General features: G+C 38.7%; 2 protein-coding genes across 6 annotated transcripts in view; both read right to left on the minus strand.

The window, feature by feature from the left end:
* Positions 1-8,922, minus strand: part of myo3b (myosin IIIB) — a 67,477-nt gene extending 58,555 nt beyond the window's left edge. Inside the window, exons 1-4 of one of the 4 annotated variants that reach the window (XM_044366838.1) lie at positions 8,156-8,922; positions 7,786-7,822; positions 1,845-2,028; positions 568-588 (exon numbers count right to left, since the gene is read on the minus strand). In XM_044366838.1, the coding sequence (XP_044222773.1) occupies positions 568-588; positions 1,845-2,028; positions 7,786-7,822; positions 8,156-8,222 (309 nt within the window). In that variant the 5' untranslated portion in view covers positions 8,223-8,922. The remainder of the gene's footprint in view (positions 1-567; positions 589-1,844; positions 2,029-7,785; positions 7,823-8,155) is intronic. The other 3 variants (XM_044366841.1, XM_044366839.1, XM_044366842.1) reach the window with 3 other exon arrangements.
* A 248-nt stretch (positions 8,923-9,170) lies between these two features.
* The window catches only part of ubr3 (ubiquitin protein ligase E3 component n-recognin 3), a 46,584-nt gene continuing 36,452 nt past the window's right edge, over positions 9,171-19,302 (minus strand). For both annotated transcript variants that reach the window (XM_044366836.1, XM_044366837.1), the window contains 7 exons: positions 16,146-16,270; positions 14,231-14,338; positions 13,869-13,994; positions 13,438-13,617; positions 12,164-12,373; positions 11,851-11,990; positions 9,171-11,190 (listed from right to left, as the gene is read on the minus strand). In XM_044366836.1, coding sequence (XP_044222771.1) covers positions 11,073-11,190; positions 11,851-11,990; positions 12,164-12,373; positions 13,438-13,617; positions 13,869-13,994; positions 14,231-14,338; positions 16,146-16,270 — 1,007 coding nt within the window. In that variant the 3' untranslated portion in view covers positions 9,171-11,072. The remainder of the gene's footprint in view (positions 11,191-11,850; positions 11,991-12,163; positions 12,374-13,437; positions 13,618-13,868; positions 13,995-14,230; positions 14,339-16,145; positions 16,271-19,302) is intronic.

Raw genomic sequence — 19,302 nt, forward strand, 5'->3', positions numbered from 1 at the left:
CACAGCAGAAAACCAAGTAATTGCTAAACTATAATTAGAAACCTAAAGATAAGGCTATAAACTCAGTAACAAAGGAAGGGGTGGACCCATGGTGTTAAACTATTTCTGGAAGTGCTTTTCTATCAAAGTAAATCTCAGAGGGAGGGAAGAGAAACAGTCAGAGGGGCAGAATTTCTCTTCCTGGATGTCTGAGTGATAGTTTCAGCAGTCTAATCAGAGAGAGGGATGAGAGAGGAGGTCGTTTCATCTTCATGACCATCAGGGGAGCATCATGGTTGATAGCACTGCCAGGATGGGGATTGTTCCATTGACACAATCACAGGCACGCCTCAGACCAAGTCCCGCTAACACAATACGGTGCCAATGGACGGACTACGGCGTCCTTATCACGCCAGACAAATGAATGGATTTACAGAGAGGATACAGCACAATGCAGAAGCTACACTTTCTCGTGAGGCTGACTTAACATGACAGGAAATAAATGAAAAGGGGAGACATTAATATACATCACTGGAGCAAGTATAACTGCATCAAGATGAAAAGGAGGAAAAAGTACTGGCAACTTACTCTGTTTGAATGGCTTGAATGCTGAGACAAGTCACATAATTATAAAGAAAAACACAATGGTTTTAGTTTTTTTCTTTTTCTTTTGTCACAATATTATGAGCTCTAGCAGTCATGAAAAAACTGTCAAAATGGATGATAGAGGTGTGCTCCCGCACCGACAATAACAATAAAGACCTACAGTGGGGAGCCACACACAGTGATGTCAGATTAGTGTTCATATTATGTAATTTAGCCAGAAAAATAGCATCAACACTTTCCAACTGTCCACCAAGTAAATTAACTACATTTTACGCAGTTTTATTTGTTTTATTATATAACCTTTATTTATACAAGGTAGGTTAGCTGAGCACACATGCTGAGTCATAAAGAGACAATAAACAAGACACAGGCTCAATTAAAACTCTTACGGGTCAGTAAAGAACACTTATTGAGAAGTCATGACGTAACAGAAAGGTGTTAAGTGTTTTGATTATTAGGTAGATTTTAAGATGACTAACAAAAACATTCCCAAAACTTTCCCCAAGTATCAAATGCTTTTCTGTTGCCTTTTAATTGTGAGATTTACCATATTTTATGCATGCAGTAGAAGCTACATCTGCAGGTAAATGAAGGAGACACAATAAAAGATGCTCAGATATACATTTATACACTTTGCAATAAATCAGTGGTTCCCAACATTGGAATTGGGACGCCTCATGGGGTCACGAGATAAATCTAAGGGGTCATAAGACAGTTAGCAAGACAGTAAAGTGGCAAACAAATATGGCTACATATAATCATATTTTTTTCCACACATTTCTCTTATCTTTGCGGTTTGTCTTTTAAATTGCTGGATAATTTTACTTCTAAATTTTACTTAATTATTCTGATAAAACAGGAGGGAAAACGATTGTCATTGGTCATTTTAAGGAGTCAAAAAGGTTGGGAACCGCCGCATTAAATGATTAAATGAATGATTAGATGAGTGGATGACTAATACTTCAGATTAATATATTATATAATGAACTGTTTCTGCATCAACCATACAGTCAGCTCTTCTCTCTACAGTCAAGCAAAAGGTGACAAAAAAGGTAACCAAATTATTTATTTATTCATTTCACACATTGGCTGTCATTACTGGGCACAGCTACAATTTATTTCTGCACATGAATCAGTCATTAGTAGTTATTGTATCAACACCCTATTGGTTTACATATGGGACAAGTGACTGAAAACAGACAACATACTGTATAGTAGCCACAGCGGTTTCACAGTAAACATACTTTTATCTGACTTACATTGATTGAGTCCAGAACCTTTACTGCGGCCTGACTTCCGTCCTTCTTGTTGGTCACGCGGTAGACTTTGCCATATGTTCCTTTACCGATGGTCTCCACTATGTCCCAGTTACCTGATGGATCGCCCAGGTTCTCCAGGCCGATCATGCTGGAGTTGTAGGGATACAGTCCATACAGTGACCTGCTAGATGATAAACACAATCCCAGATAAATATCTGTGGTGGCTAAAATTTTCCAAAGAATGAAAGGTTTTTAAATCAAAGATAGAGCCAAAATTTTAAAAAAAGAAGAATCATTGCTTAAAAAATACTTTTGTGGTGCATTTAAGGGAAATGTTAATCCCTTTCTAATACGTATTTCTTTTTGTAGAACAAAGTGTTAACAGTCGAGCCTCACAACAGACCAGATACAATGTTGCAGGACAACAGAAAAACACATTGTCTCCCAGTTAACATCACAGAGACGCAGTTAATTACAATATATGAACTGTGTACAGTCTAATGTGTATGTACTGCACAGAGCAGTACATTAAGTCCCAAAGGCCTTCTCATTCAGCTCAGTGAAACAACAATATCTGCCAGGGGATCCACTTAACACGTTTAAAGCAGGAAAAATCAAAGCAAAAACAAGGCAGACAGCTAAAGGAGGGTGGAGGGGGGAGTGACAGTGCTCTACTTACATGGCAAGTGTTATTTTCTTCTGACTCATCAGGGCTGAGAAAAATTACAACTAAAGAGTCTCTAGAGATCATAATATAACAGCACCAGTAGCAACCGCAATTGCTTCCTCAAGAGGACGGGCAACAAGTGGCATTTCACACAGACGCTGGCTTAGCCCTCTCCACGGGGAACTTGTCACTGCCCGCTAAGAAGTGCAATCTCCTCAAGATCAATTGGATTGGACTGAGATTAACCTGACAAGTGCTGTCCTGAATGAGCAGTGAACCGGCACCACACACCCCTCCATCCACTACACAAACACTTTGGAGAAATTGTCATTTTGTTGAGTGTTTTGTAAAATTATTTACAAGTCTTCAGCCTATGTCACAGCGACGCAAAAGCACGACATGAATCATCCTTCAAGTGATGTTTCTGTGATCAAATACAACATGTATGACCGATGAGGCAAAGCATGAAGTGTCAAAACAGCTGAGATGGTAACTAGGATAACATGATGGATTAGTGAATGATATTGCCATGTTGGGATACATGCATCCCATTTTTGGAAAATGACACATATTCCTGATAAACATGATGGAGAGTAATGTTTGTGCACAATCTCAAGACTGCTCCACTTGTCATAAACGTGTTACGCATCACAGAGGCTGGGTGACCCTGAGGGAGGGAAGGGGGAAGTCGTTTTTGGAGGAGATCAGTAGATTGATGTGAAAAAACGTGAATGATGTTTAACCCTCAGGAGCTGTGGCAATTCACACGTGAGGACAGATTTATGAATTGTTGTGCGTGCAGTCTGAGCAATGGCATCCGGGTAGATATTAGATAGATATGTGGAGACGTTCAAATATGTAGCACAGAGATCCAACTGATATCCTTCACTGTGACCTTAAATGAGCAGCGTGTGACAGCAGTCTTTTGCGTTTTTATATATCACACATTTAAAATAATAATTACTAAAAACTAAGTGACGACCAAATCACTTACTTGCAAGTCCGGTTTGGTTTTCAGTCTAATAATCCATCAATGATTGGTCTGAAGTTAATCACCCATCTTAAACAGTCCGTGAATAATGCACCACACTTGCCTTATTAATCAATAAGATGCAAACCTGTTTACTTGCAATTTATTACTGCCACTCTGTGTCACATGTGTCTAACCTGCTGTGAATCAACACAGTGCTTTAAACACACTACCAGTCACCTGCTACAAAGGCACCGTCATCAACGTCTTGTCACAGACAGCTCATATTCCTCCACGGCAGCTTTTAGCCTCTAATGACCGGCAGCATCAGATACCTGCACTACAATATCAACCTTTTCCTTCACCTAATAAAAACAATGGTTTAAGTCTCAGGTATGTGCAGGTGCAGAACATTTTGTTTTCAGCAAATTATGTTTAAATGTACAATAACTTTCATTAGCTAATGTCTATTCCTGTGCAAGAAAAGTACAACCACAACCAGACTTCATCAGCACAACTGATCTCACCTTCTGTCTCATCTTAAAAACATTTACTTCACAGTAACAATTTGCAAGCACATCAATGTTGTCATTTTCTCATCTACATTTATTCACTATAACATATTTTTCAAAGGTCAAAACACTAAGATCACAAAGCCATAAGTCATACATACCTGTTTCTGTGAAAGTGTGTCTCTCCCTCACACCGAAAAATGCCCCAGACTAATTCATGATAATCTATAGGGATTAATAATTCACCAGTAATCTGCAACCTGATCTGCAGCGGAGTTAATTATTCAGGTGGCAGATGTATCTACTCATAATGGAGGCTGATATGAAGCATCTCAGGTTGCATGCAGGTAACCAGGAAGTGGACGATAGTTGCCAGGTCACATGACTCCTGTCCATTTACCCTCTGTAAATAATGTCACCGTTACACATTCAGATGTTGCAGCTTCATCAGGCAATGTATGATGTTTTAGTTATTATAGTGAATCTGTTATGGCAAAAGGAAGGATTCCTGTAGTATATATAGTATGTATGATTTCAGAAGATCTGTCCATAAATGTCAAAGAAATAAGATAATAAGTATGTGAGAAATTCCATTGTTTAGTCTAATTGTGAAAGATTATAACTGAGTCTGGGACTGGCTTCATTAATGATATACAGTGACATAACTTAGATGTTGAATGACGACAGCTAACAGTAAGACATTATTCCGCTTGAAAAAACACAACATTGGATGTTCCTGTTGCCACGAGTCCAAAACTCCAGGGATCTAATAAAGTGAAAAGATACTCCCGCTGAAAGGTGCTTCATTAATATCAGCAGAACTTGTTCCAATGAGAGCTCAGGAAAAAAACAATAAGACCAAGCCCACTGCACCCTTTTTCTAACATGTAAAACAACTGAATGTATTTTCGACTTGTAATAATACTGAGAAAACTAATGACAAACAGAGCCAAATTGAATTTTATGATTTCTGATGTGTTTTGGTTATGCAAATGAAAAAAGTGCACGTTTTTATACAAAAGACAAAGAGCTCCTCTGTTATATGTATATTGACAGTAAAGTAGAACAGTGGTTCACAATATGTGGGTCATGACCCCTTAAAAAGGGTCACAAGATCAATCTTCAGAGAAAGAAAAAACACACTTCTGCCACACAAAATAAATTAGGTTTATTCTTTTCACTTTTATCTAATCTTTGTTAATTATTGCACAATTTTCCTCCTCCAGACCTCTAAAAAGTGTTACCTAGAGTGGTTACCTTGTTTTAAAGGGTCACAAGCCAAACAAGTTGTTTCTCTCAACTCTAGAGAAAGATAGTCTGGTCTGACTGATGTGTGCTAACCTGAGTCTATTAATGTAACTTCAGTTCCCTTCTACAACCAGAAGCCTGTGGGGATTTTTTTTGCCACAATGCTTCATGTCACAGACTTTCCTTCAACCGTGCCCGCTGTCCGAGATCTTTTTTGTCTTACTGCTGCAAAGCAAAGAGAAAATCTAAACGCTGTTCTTTTAAATGGACAGGAGATACACCACTGCTGCTGCTGCTGTAGAACAGGACACCACTGGTCCCAGATGGCAGCGCTCAGGTTACCCTTTGTTTTCTGTATTGTGTCCGCATATCTGAAAACGTCACATCGTATCTGGTGTTCAAAATGTTGCTCTGTAACACTGTGAAATGGTTTGGGAGCGGAAATAAGTCCAAAACAACATCAAACTACACATTAAAATCAGTGACAAATGTGTAAAAACTAGGTTATGTGTTGCTTGTAATTGTGAGTAAAAAAAAAAGCCCTCCCTTCTATTCCTTTGCTCAACAAACATTTGCATTTATGGTGCATCTACATAATTCCCAGGTTCAGTAATGGTTGGAGGTGGTAACAGCTTTAGATGATGTGACCAGCTGCAGCACAGGGACTGTCTTTGTCACCAGAAACAGTGCAAAGTAAAAGTGAGTAATCTAATTTTCTGCTTCCATCAGACTCACACAATCCCACCCTCTCTGTTAAAACCTTGCGGGAACTCCACTTGGTAAACCCTTTGGTAAGTCGGTGGAGAAAAAAAAACCTCTGAACTATAATCCCTTTTAAGGGGATATGAAGAGGCTTTGCAGCCACGAGCCAGGCCCAAAGCAATGTGCCCTTGTTGTCACCCTGGACGACCAAAGCCTTACACGACCAGAAGCAAACACATTTTCTTAAAGTTTAAGCCCTTTAATCATAGCAGTGCACCTGCATGATTAATAATCTAATCTCCGAGTGACAACTTTGGACACAAAAAACATCAACCTGATTAAGAAAAACCCAATATCATCACAAAAGTAATCAATCTCAAAAGTCAAATCACAGTCAGACAATAATCTCTCCCATCTAATCACAAATATCACAGCTGTTTTAGTAGCTACAGATGTGACGCAGCGCAGGTTAATGCTCCTGTTTGCGTAAGTGCAACAACACTAAATGACTGATGTAAATTTAAGTTAAATTGATTCATGCTGCACAATCTGAATCATGCAACATGTGTTTGCAAGCATTTATCCTTATTTTAATTACATTACTCTGGTATGCAGCATTGCAAGACCATTTCTAATTACTTCACCAAAGAAAAATATAAAAAGAGATGTGAAATTTCTGTATTGAGTGTCCATGATAGTAGTCTAAACTGTGTTTTAACGTTATGCACTTTACAACATAACACGATCACGGTAGTTTATTGTATTTTAGATGATTAAACTTACCAGTGAGTGAAACATCTAGATTTGGTGTATTGAACAATAACTAATTCTATGGTTGATTCAGAACAGAGAAACTGGAGTTAAGTACAATAACAATCATTTGGCTTCTATGAATGTAGGATTTACTGAAGTGTAAAGTCAGACTCAAGATGTCATTATCTATATTAACAGTAATACGGCATATTACAGTCTTACTCTACATCATTTGAAATACTGATTTCTGCATTTCTTTCACTGGTTTCTATTGGTATAATCTTGAGGAAAGGATAACTGCAAACTCTCTTTTGATAAGAATTATTGTTTTAAATATTTAAAACAGAAATGATTATTAAAATTCACAGTGAAACATGTAGAATGTTGTGATGCTCTGATAACGTACTTTGGGGTTTATTACCTATTCTGATGTTCACATTTTGTGTGTTATGTGAGATCCTGAGGCCAAAAAGAAAGAACTGCAATGATAAGGTGATTTATTGATTGGTCGATCAACAGGAAATTATTCACCAACTATTTTGATAATCGATTCATTGTTGTTTTTAAGAGAAAATTAAAAGAAATGATCTAATTACAGCTCCTCAGAATTTAAAATTTTCTGGTTTCTTTAGTCTCTTCAAGTTGTGGATAAAATAAGACATTCAAGGATGTCGCTTTAGGAAACAGTAATGGACATTTTTCACTATTTTCTGACATTTCATAGACCAAACTACTAAAAGATTAATCAATAATTAAAATAATCATTTGTTGCAGCCCTAAAAATGTTGTCTTCCTCCAAAACTGGCAACAATTACACTCAACCAATAAATCCATAAAGTCTGTCACTGTTAATGACCATCTCAACATAATTGTATGAATTGTATTCCAACTTTTACACATTCTTTCTCTTTTCAGTGTCTGTAATTGTTGTACAAATGTGGACTTGCTAAAGCAGTTTTTTGTGTAGTGTCAACACCACTGCATGCTCACTATTCCACAATGTAAAATGATCAAGTGGCACCAGTATAAAGGCTGACAGAGGCCTTTGTATTATCTGCAGACTCACAGATGAGGAAACAGGATTCCTACCTTGACTTTTCTGCCTCCGTATTTCCATCTCTAACATCTGCAAAACAGGAGAAAGTGTCTCAGACATCAGCGGATCACTGCACAGTCTTGTATCCATCTCCTGCCAGCTGGGTCAACACAGTCAACACTGCAGACACCTCTACACAAACTTTAATATTTTGGCTTTAACTAAGAGCATTTCTTAACGTGCAGCTTACCGTCCATAGCAACATATCCGAACTGATTTGCCTGTGAAAGACTTTAATTATTAACAGCAAGCTGATATACACCTGAGCATGTTGTCTTGCACACAGGAAGCTCCTATCTGACCAACACCGCCTTATATGGGCTTCTGCTGTGTATACACTATCTGTGAAGCAGCAGTACCTACCTGGACAGGGAATAAAGGAGGAAATGTCCAGAGATGCTCGCCGAAGCACCGCCTGTAGCACCAACATCTCTCAGCATGAAACTTGGTGCACAATCTCGGAGGTTTTTGTACTTCTCTCTTTCGCCTAATTGGGATAAAACAGAGGCTTTGTGCTGCCATCGGTCATTATCCAGAGGGCCTCTCTTGTTTATGAAAGTTCGACCCAATTATCCAGTGAACACTCGGTCACATGGCTGAGAAATTTCTCTCTCAGTCCAGAAAAGAGCACTTGGACTAGTTGGATTAACTTGAACAGTATGCAAAGAAATCACCAATACTGCAAACTTGTGTGCAATTTTAAGCTCATTTTCTTTGAGTTTTATCAATAGAGCTTATTGCAGCTTATTTATTTGCAGCTATAAATGACACAAGATGTGGAAAATATGTCAGCCAACTGTCATATACACTGATAGTTCATTTATCTTGGTAGTGGGTAATGATGTATCTGGTCTGTGGCATTTTGAAAGTAGTTTTGCATCTTTTTTTTTTCCTTCACAGTCTATATTCTGGTAGATAGTCAAAATTTGTGTTCAAAACTTCATTGGAGGTTATGATCTGATGGCTTCTCCCCCTTCAGATTTAAGCTCCAATGAACTGAGACCTCTGGTGGACACAGTTTGAGATGTATGTGTGTATCTTAAAGGATGGGTTCACAATTTTTCAAGCATGTCTCACAGTGTGATTGGGGACAAGACATACTTGTCCCCAATCACACTATAAGTGCATTACAACGGGACCTTCTAATGGTCAGTACGGACAGAAGGAATGATTACATCAAGGAAAACCTGTTTCAATGTTCATTTGGGAACCTGACTATTGTTTTAAGACACGATAGCAACATTGAGTGTCATATCTGGACTGAATACTTTGCCAGAACCAATACAGGATCAGGATATGATGTACATTAATACACTAAGTAAGAACACTACTCAAAATCAGACAAAACTGGCAACAGGAAACAAAAAAAGGACACAAATCAGTGTGTTTATATTTTATTCACATATGTTACATTTTGCATTAAATGTCCAAGTCATACTTTCTGGTCAAACTCAGAAAGTTTGAGTCAGCACCTACAGTAATGTACTGTATTCTCTCTTCATTCATACAGGAGAACACACAAGAGCTTTCAGTTACAATTTACACCCATTACTCATTGGCTATTTGGTTGCGGTCATTTACAAAGTGGGTACAGCAAAATAAAGAAGAAGGGAGGAGAAACTTGGTAAACAGAAAAGCAGCATGCATGAATTCAAGAAGAAGTTTTTCAAGTGTTAACTTGTTCCTTAAAAAAATTCCTTGATGCAGCACGATGCGGCCCAGCATTTGAGAGCCAGACATCAGAGATATCAGCGCTATGCTGTTGATCACTCAAACAAAAATGAATGTTAGTCTCGCAGGCACGACTGGATAAATTTCCTCTCTTCTGGAAAAAAAAGATGATAATCAGAAAATTAAGTAGCTAAGACACTTAAATAATGGTGGCTTAAAGGATGTCATGCACAGTGTATAACGGATACTCAAGTCTGATAGTCATGTAAAGTCGGAATGCAACTACAAATCACAGCTAGATGATGCATGAGTAAGGGATAGTCATCACAATAAATGCTCTGTACTGCAGTTATGACTCCACAGTCAAAAGGGGGAAAAGGGAAAAACTTTTTTTCTGACAGCACAGAAAGATGAAGAGTATTGGCATTTTTTTTTTGTCAAAAGCAACTTACATTTCATTGAGTTTCTTTGAGTTTCATATCTTGAGAGAATGTTTTTGACAGAACCGGTGAAGGATTTCTGCTCTCACATGGCGTTCACTTTTTCAGCAGGACACCATTTCTGTGCAATGACATTTCCTACAATGCAAATTCCTGTAACTAATTTATATTTTTTTATTTTTTTTATTTTTGTGGAGCAATAACATCGATTCTTCATCAACTCTGACCGGTTGTAGCTTTAGCTTTCTTGGAGTTGGTATTTGGAGTTTCTTCTTCAAAACCAACCAGAAACAAAAAAGCGCAGATAGAGCAGGACTACGAGATCTGTAGCGAGCGCAATGAGGTGACCGCATACCTCCTTAAACATTAAAGTGAGTTTGAGTCAACATTCCCAGCCATCTACCATAAACTCAAAGCACAACCTTAGAAAAAAAAAAATATTCACAAAAGTTAAAATTACTTACTTGAACAATGAGCAGCAGCATTTATTTAAATATCTAAAACGTATTTTAAACAGCAAAAAACAAAACAAAAAAAAAATTCCTGAGGATGGATTGCAACTAGACCCATAAAAAGAGCCTTTGCTTGTTTGCAAAAAAACTCTAGTGTGTTGATGGGTGGACTTGTCCTGCCTACCTTCACATGTCAGCAGACAATGAGTGCACATTGCAATAACATCGCTACACTCATCAGGAGCTTGAAACTCATGCCAGCACAGCAGAGCACATTTCGATAAATAATAGGGATATGCGTTAACATCATCATAAATGGTGCAAAAAGTAATCAAACTTTGCAGGGACATTCAGCACTTGATATATATCTTTTTATAACCCAAATAAATATGTCAGGCTTTAAAAGCCAATTCAAAACCAATTTTATTTCTGGGCAAAGTTGTGCTTTTTTACTTTGATCTTACCAAATTCTGTTTTTTTCCCTGTTGAAAACCACACAAGAAATCACTTAAACACACACACGTGTTAATCTTTAGGCATGATTGTACACCAAACTTCACATAAACCAAGGCTGTGGCAGCAACACCCTCGCTGGATGTTTGTGTTTCGTCACACAAAAGTTCCCAAATATTTTGATCGAGGCAGACACATAAGCCAGAAAAAAAACACACATCTTCTCCGTCACAGGTTGCAGTTTTCGGTGGACTTTGGAGGATCTTAGAGTCCATTATAGTGAGGCCCCCAACGCTTATTGATGTGATCAAAGGTGTGTGAAACCCACTGTTGCTCCAACACTCGATACCTCTCTTCACATAAGAAGAGAGGCTTGCCGCGGCTGAAGAGAGGCAGGGAGGGGGAAACAAAAGTGAGATCTGTGCTTTTTCCACTGCGGCAACAATTGTTTAAAAAAGGAGCTGTGTCTCAAATTCATACTAGATACTAATTTCTAATTTCTAAGCACTTTGAGCTGCATTTTTTCTATACCAAAGGTGCTTTACAAATAAAGTTTTTATTAGTTTCTAGGTAGGTTTTGAGTAAATGGTGCGTTTGTACTCGAAAACTTACTAAGTACTCAAAAAAGTCTAAAAAACACAGGATTTCTGAGAGTGCTGTTAATGTGCACTATTGTTCTGCAATGCACTGCAATAAAGAATTGGTTGGAAAAAAGCTGGAAAAAGTTCAAACAGATTGTGGATGGTGGTGAAACAGGTGGAGGAAGATTTTGGAAAATAAAAATTAAATATTGGAAAACCATGTTTCTTTATCTGTATGATGTTTAGTAGGTAGTGGTCAGTGGTGTCTGTCAGCACACATATTACTTCATTTTCCATTAGTACAAAACAGAAAAGTTCATTGATTTCTTGTGCACTACTGAAATAGTATATAATGATAAGTGTATAGTACACTCTGTATACAGCAAGTATGTATAATGGACACAGCAGAGGAGTATAAAATTGTTTATGTGGCTTTTATATCTGTATGTGATGTGTCATACCGTAAATCACGATCCTCCTCTCCGTGGGCATCAAGGTAAACAGAACCCCACAGGCAGAAACGATGACCACGGATGATGATGATGACTGAGGCATTTATCAATAGAAAGATGCCTGTAGCTGCGCCACAATGTTGGGAGTGCTACAAGTGACAAGCAACACGTAAGTTTTGTAGAAACAGACCACGGCTATTTAAATTCATCTTGCAGTAAGTGTGGGTTAAAGCAGTCATTTAGGTCAACAGTTACAAATATGTGATGCCTCTGACATTGAACTGATAGCAACAATATAACTTTGCTTTTGAGAGAAACTTACCAAAACACATTCACAGATACCCTGCTGTTTGCAGCACACCCCTTTGAGACAGACAAAGGCGCCACAAACAAGGCAGAGTGCAGGGTCTTTTGGCACCTTTTTGCAGGCAGTGCAGGCCTTCCTGTGATAGTACTGGAAGATGATATTGTAGTTGTCAGGTAGCTGGAGAAGGCGAGGGGCAGCCCACTGAGGATCCTGAACAAGCAAGGTCTTCAGAGGAGAAGAAAGAGAAATATTTAAAATATATTCAGGTGACAGCTTTGTGTGAGTGCAGCCATCAATACTTAAATATTTTATCCTGAAACTTAACCCTGCTCTTCCCTCAACTCTCAGCTTCAGTCCTCTACAGACCTGTGAAAATTTTTATTAGTATCACCAGATTAGAAGAACTGTGACTCATAAGGAATACATTTCTAAAACTTTGAAAGTTACAATAAATTGTGCTTCCTTGTTTTTAAAGGCTAAAGCTGACTTGTTGTCAGCCTCCAATGAATAAATCTACCCAGGTCTCTTGACAATAAAGTGTTTATGATGTCCTTCAGCTTTAGGAGGTAATGATAAATAATGTCCTAAGTTAATGATTACCAAATGACGTACAACATCCAAGATTACTGCAGTGCTGAATCACAAGGGTGTAAGACACATGGCTAGTTGTGCAGTCGCTCAGCTCACAGTCAGACAACAAGGTTGAAACTACATTCAAAGTGTCACTTTACTAACCTAGCCTGAACATTTCATCGCTCAGATTCAAACTCAGCTTCTCATAAGACCATATGCCGATATTCTCTGAATTCAAACTTAACCTGCACACTGAAATATACCACTATTGAAATATACTAATAGTACTGACATATACTACTACTGTTTCCACTGACGAATAGCTTTAATTTGTTTAAGAGGCAGAACTAATTTAGTCATTCTCAATAGAGATTTATGTTGACATTCAGCTGTTACCTTAACATAAAATCTTCAGTTTAAGATTAGAAATTGTTCTAAAACAATTACAATTAAAATAAAAAATATGAACAATTGTCACAATCCAATCTACTCGTTTTTTAAATTTTTGAATTAAAAAAAAAAGAAGTGATTTTTCTGGTAGATTCCTGCTGTCTTTGACATGAATCATAGCTAATATGGTTTCAAATATTAATAAGACAACATTATGACCCATAAGGACAATAATCCATGACAAAAAGCTTTACATATGTGGTTATTCTGGATATATAGCATCGTCATATTACATATTGCATGTATACTCTGTGGGCTGAACATACCAGTGATTGCTCAGCCTGCATCTGAGAGAGCCCTTTGACCTCAGCACACCACTGTGTCATCAATTCAAAGGCGCTGACTGCCCACTCCAGACATGAGGCACTGTGCACGTTGTTGGAAGCCTGAGGGGCCGAAGGTAAGAGCCCCAAACACACAGCCAAGGACGAGAACTCCTCCTCCTCCTGAGAACAAGAAAACAACCGGTGAGTCTCTCTCTTTGCTTTCACTCTCGCCTGTGATTGGCAGGATGTCAGAGGATTTCAACTCGTCTACTGAAGTGCAGAAACGCCTTGTTTCTTTTTAATTGAGAAATCAATCCTGCTGGGTGAGATTTCATCGTCTTCATTGTGATGTGCAGATCTATGGAGCAGTGTTGCTGCAAGAACACAAGGGTAGTTAAAGCAGGCAGGATGCCATCGATGATAAAACATACCAGGCAGCCAGTCAGGTTGTCTCCATAGAGGTGATGCTGCAGGAGGCAGGAGAGGCGAAGGAAGGGCAGGCAGAACTGCTGGAGGCTGAACTCGATAGACTGCGGGGACCACACACTGGAGCTCAGCTGGAGAGGGAAACAACAGTAACACTTGATCAATAACCAGCCAACAGCTTGCTGATAGTACCGTGATATATATCTCCGATCGAGATTAGTAGAGATATTAGACCACTGTCTCTCAGGGCAACGGCCAATTCATTGTTTAATAGAAAATGAAAAGAACAAAAAGGGCAGGTAAGAGAGAGCAGCAGGCTGTATGCAGTTAAGTTCTGAAGTGCTAAACAGTTATTTCAGCATCTCACCATTGATGTTCCTTCAGTGTTCGCCTTGTAGACACACTTGTCCTTAGAGAGCTCACTGATGACATGACTGAGCAGCGCTTCAAAAGACTTCTCCGCATTTGAAGCATTCTGTGGCAGAAAATAAAAATGTTGACAGTATGTAATCAAATCAATTCAGCGACATGTATTTTTTTTTAGCCGGCTATAAAAACTCTTCCCATATTGTTGGAGCACATCTCTGATTTTTTCAGTGATTCAAATAGACGTAATGTTGTGCTCATTGACGTTTGTTTCCTCAGTTTATAAAAAACACAAACAATCAGAGCTGTACAGGTTGGTTTAAGTTAACTTACAGAAATTACAACTCTTAAATGTCTTCGATTGTTGTGAAAAACATGAACTGCTCTTAGCAACTGCAACAAAAGCTTCTGTGTCGTATGAAAATGATGTTAGTGAAACAACTGATAAGGACAAAACAAAACAAAATGCCGCCTCTTCCTACCAGAAGTTGGTTAACATGAACATGATGTCAGGCTGAATAATGAAGTGAAACAACATGGCAATTCAGTTTGATTATCAGACTGAAATTGTCAAGGAATATAAATTCTTCAAGTCTCTCTGAAACAACAACAAAATAGTCCATCATTTTTTGTTTAAGCTCTATTTCCTTTCATACTGTTTTAATGATGTCACCTGTTTTAATGATGTCAGATGGGTACTTGTATTGAACATATATGATAGCGTGTAGAGCTTTAGAAACGGACAACCTAGTGACACTAAACTCACAACAAAACACACACAAAAAAAAAAATCCATTTGTGCTGATGGCTCATCACTACAATATATAGTTAGTTTTCCAAGTAAATGAATGTCACATATCAGAATAAATAACACAGATCAGAATGTTTCACCTGTGCATCTTCATGGTCCTCATGTATAAAATATGCTGCACTGTAGGAATATTATGACTTATGCAGAATAAGCAGAGGACAATAATTCTTTTCGTACAATATAACATCTGATAAGCGGTCGAGACATTACTGAATGTGTGTTCTGATAAAAATTCAACTGCTTTGGCTACTATTTTATATAAAGGAAAAGCTGCAAGCATTTATCAAGCTGAAGGTGGTAGAATATAAAAGAGCAGTCTTATCTCGTCTGCTGTCCTTTGTCATAGATTTATAGGGGAGGAATTTCAAGTCCATGGATTTCCTTCCACTAGGCTCTGATCTTTGTTCAGACTGCATCTTTTTTAACAACTTCAATTTAATTACAATCGCATTCCACCAAATATGGATGCAGTCCTCGTTGCAGATTTAAAATCCATCTAGATGGCAACTTGTGAATGCCTGCACTACTGTTCATGACAACGAAGGAGGAAGATACTAATCCACACCTCCATTATGGATGGAAACACCCTAAAGGGGAGGGTTTCGGCTATTTGTCTTTCGACATTCAAGCCAGTCACTCACTAATTCAGATTTAATAGACTCAAGATAAATAGCCAATTAATGCAACACTCTGAAGCAATCTCACTTTTCCAGATAATGAAGATCGATACTGTCTACTGTGGAAACCACATAAATGAATTTGGAAAGGGCTTAATTCATCTCAATACCAAGTCATACGCAATGATTTACTATAGTTGTGAGCTGGTTCTTGGGAACAATCAGAAGACTCAACTGCATCAACAAGCAGCGGATACAAGTAGACTTTTAACACAGTTTGACATTGCACTGAGCACAGAAAACACAATGACAACTATTTCAGCCGCACTTAAAACAGTGATAAGTGCAGGCCACGCCACCATTATTATCTACATCACGGCCGTCTTTGACCTACACTTTACAATAGAAAATATAAGGTAGGCAACTTTAACCCCAGCAGGACATTGTGAATTAGGTCTCAGGCTATTGTAATGTTATTTCACTTTTACCTTTTTCAGTGCTCCAGATGTGCTCCAGGCCTGCCTTTCCTCTGGACTGAACTGGGTTGAAAGTGCAGCCAGAGCCTGGGTGAACTGAAGGTTGTACAGCATCTTCACCACACAAGTAAAGTGCTCTACACAGACAAAGAGAGAGAGAGAGAGAGACACTCATTATACAAACCAAGCCAGGTGGAAACCTAAACAATACAAGTGGAGAAGCACAATTTACACAGATAAATTACTCAAAGAATGAATTCAGCACATTGCTTCAATATGTGAGGCTGTTAGTTTGAATTTATAAAAAAACATTAAAAAAAAAAAAAGCTCATTCACAGAGGATTGCAGGTATTCACCGGGGCATTGAATTTGTTTCCTCAGTTCTGCATAAACAGCTGAGCTGAACTTAGCTGTGAGCTCAGTGTGCAGGATAATTAGCAGAGTGGTTCAGGTGGAAAATGTAGCCTGAAGGATATTTAAGTTTAGTGCTGTAAAGAACAACAAAGGGTCCCATTTGTTTTCTTCCACAGCAAAAGGCTGCTGACAGCTGCACTGTCCTGATCACTGTGACAGGTGTCACCACACACAATTACAGGTAAAAAATTTTTAAAAAGAGGCTTTATAGCATTCAAGCGCAAAAGACTCAGGCAGGGACAGATCATACCTCACCTAGTGTTTCCCATAGGATTTATTTCAGCAGCGGTGCTGTTTTGCGTGCACAGAGCCCACAAAGTGGAATAACTTAAAACTAGCTCAGATCTGCTCCAGCTAGGTTTATCCATGTCCACAGAGTCATGTTGTGTGTACAACACAGTCAGAGGGGTTTGGGGGTCCTCCCCCAAGAAAATTTGATGTTATTTGACTAAAAATTCATTTTGGACTATTACCATTACAATATTTATAACTTAAAAGGTTTATAAATAGATTTCTTTCACAGTACAGTCAGAAATTAGCAAGAATGAAGTAAGCGCTATGTCCTGAAGTAATCCTAATTGAGAGCAGGATTATAATTGATTTATAATTTAAATATAACTAAATATTGTTTCTAGAGCAGTTTACAACAGCAAAGTCACTATATAACCTCAATAATATCTCACTAGAAACAAATCTAAAATGTCAGTAAAATAAATAATATTCCTGACATCAAAATACTGAGTGAAGTTTAGAAAGAATGAAGAACACAGACATCAGTCAGTATCAGTCATTCCTCCTGTCCTCCTCCCTCTGCTGCTGAGGTGATTCACTGCCTGCAGGTACTGCTGGTAGAGGGAGGGGACGCTGGTTTGTCTCAGCCAGCAGCTAAGTTTACAAAAATTTGAATAGTTTTAATATACGTGGCAAACTAAGCTAAACATTTACAGCAACTACATACAGACAGCTTTCGTTTTAACAATGCTAGTGGTGGATGAAGGACTACAGGCAAAGCAAATGCAAATATCGGTTTTCTACATGTTTATGTTTGTTAAACAGAGCAGGGCACAAAATTAGCACCAGCCACCAGTGTGCATAGGACAGGGAGAGGCCATACATGACACTGGTTTCCATTCTCTCCCAAGCTAGCTACAGTCAGCTGCTTGAAGCGGAGGAAGTGCGTGCGGTTTGCATTCGTCGTGATTATTATGTACAACGTGAAATTTCAGCAGTGGTGTTCATCATTTAGCAGCGGCACTGCGCCATTGTTGAAAGCATATAGGGGAAACACTGCTCACCCTTGCGATTTCTCTTAAAAACAGAAAATCTATTTGAAAACAGAGGTTTTGTGACCCCATTATGCTTTGTGCATAATTAAGCCGATTATGGCTTAATTCATGTGCATTTCTCACTCTATTATACAGAAAAACAAACATAATAAAATCAATTCTCTCCATCTAACAATTACTCCATTAATGATGCTTTGTTTTTGCTTTTTCAATTACACAAACATGGCATAGGCTCATCCTTGTAAACAACATGACAAACAATCCCCAATACATTGTCAGAAAAATGATTAATGAAAGCACTAGGCATATTTAATTATTTTTGAGTTGTCACAATACTATCAAAAACTACACTTTTCAATAAATCCACCATTTCCATGTTCCAAAACTTCAAATTGTCCCTGCCAGCAGTCAACCAAATTCAGTCAAAAGTCAATTTAGAACTTGTGTGCAGTGAGGAGCTAAGATGGAGGAGATGCGGCAACAAGCCAGAGAAAAAGGACACAAGAAGGAGGTACAGCCCTCCTATCATCGTGTCTCTCTGGCCCTGTTCACACCTGGCATTAACATGTGTCTTGCGTGATTCTGTTGTGGCAGAAAGAGGCCGATGAAAGAGGAATCAGATGGTCGAGACACAGGTGTCAGATGGGGAATCTCTTCATTCACAGCGGCCCTACTAACAACGTAGTCAGAGATAAATTCCAAAATTACAGGACATGACATGCCTTTTTATACTGAAGACGGGCTATGTGTGTGTATGTGTTCGTTCAACTTTTACCAAATTTGAGTAGGCGTCTCTGAACTATGTGTGTGGTATTCCGCCTCTTTCCCAATATCTCCAGATGTCTCCTGTTTTTGGTTCGGTGGACTGACATGTTTGGCATCGGTACAGGTCACAGCGACCTGGCACTCATTCCAGGTCACGGTTGCCTGGCTCTGTCATTCTCCTACAATTCGATCACAAGTGGACAGCTCTAAATACGTCAGTTCACATCTGGCATTAGAATGTGTCTCCACATGTGTCTCGAGTGACCACTTGTGATCGGATCCCACTTCCACACTCTATATGCAAATGAACATGTACGTCATTTCCATTTGCAAAGACCAAATATGTTGTTTTTAACCAGCGAAAGGCAACAATGCACTTCCCATGCCTAGTCTACTGGAATTTATAAGAAGAAGTAGTTTGCAAAGATCTTGGCAAACGGGCAAAATCAAAACTCTTCGGCCCAAATGGAAATCAGACAGCGTGTTTGATATGTTCTCCTTCCAGGAGAATCCATTTTGCCTGTTGTTGTGGCTTCTTCTTGTTTTTCACTTTAATGTGACACCTTTGGCATGCGAATGAGTGCGTACTTATGCTCACGCAGAGGACATCTGTTGAGTGGGCAGTCCTTCAATGTGGCCGAGGACACGTTGCATACACACTGCTAAAAGAATGTGGCCATATGCGGCCGAGACCACCTCTGAAT

The sequence above is a fragment of the Thunnus albacares genome, chromosome 11 (assembly GCF_914725855.1).
Source record: "Thunnus albacares chromosome 11, fThuAlb1.1, whole genome shotgun sequence".
Taxonomy (NCBI): Eukaryota; Metazoa; Chordata; class Actinopteri; order Scombriformes; family Scombridae; genus Thunnus; species Thunnus albacares.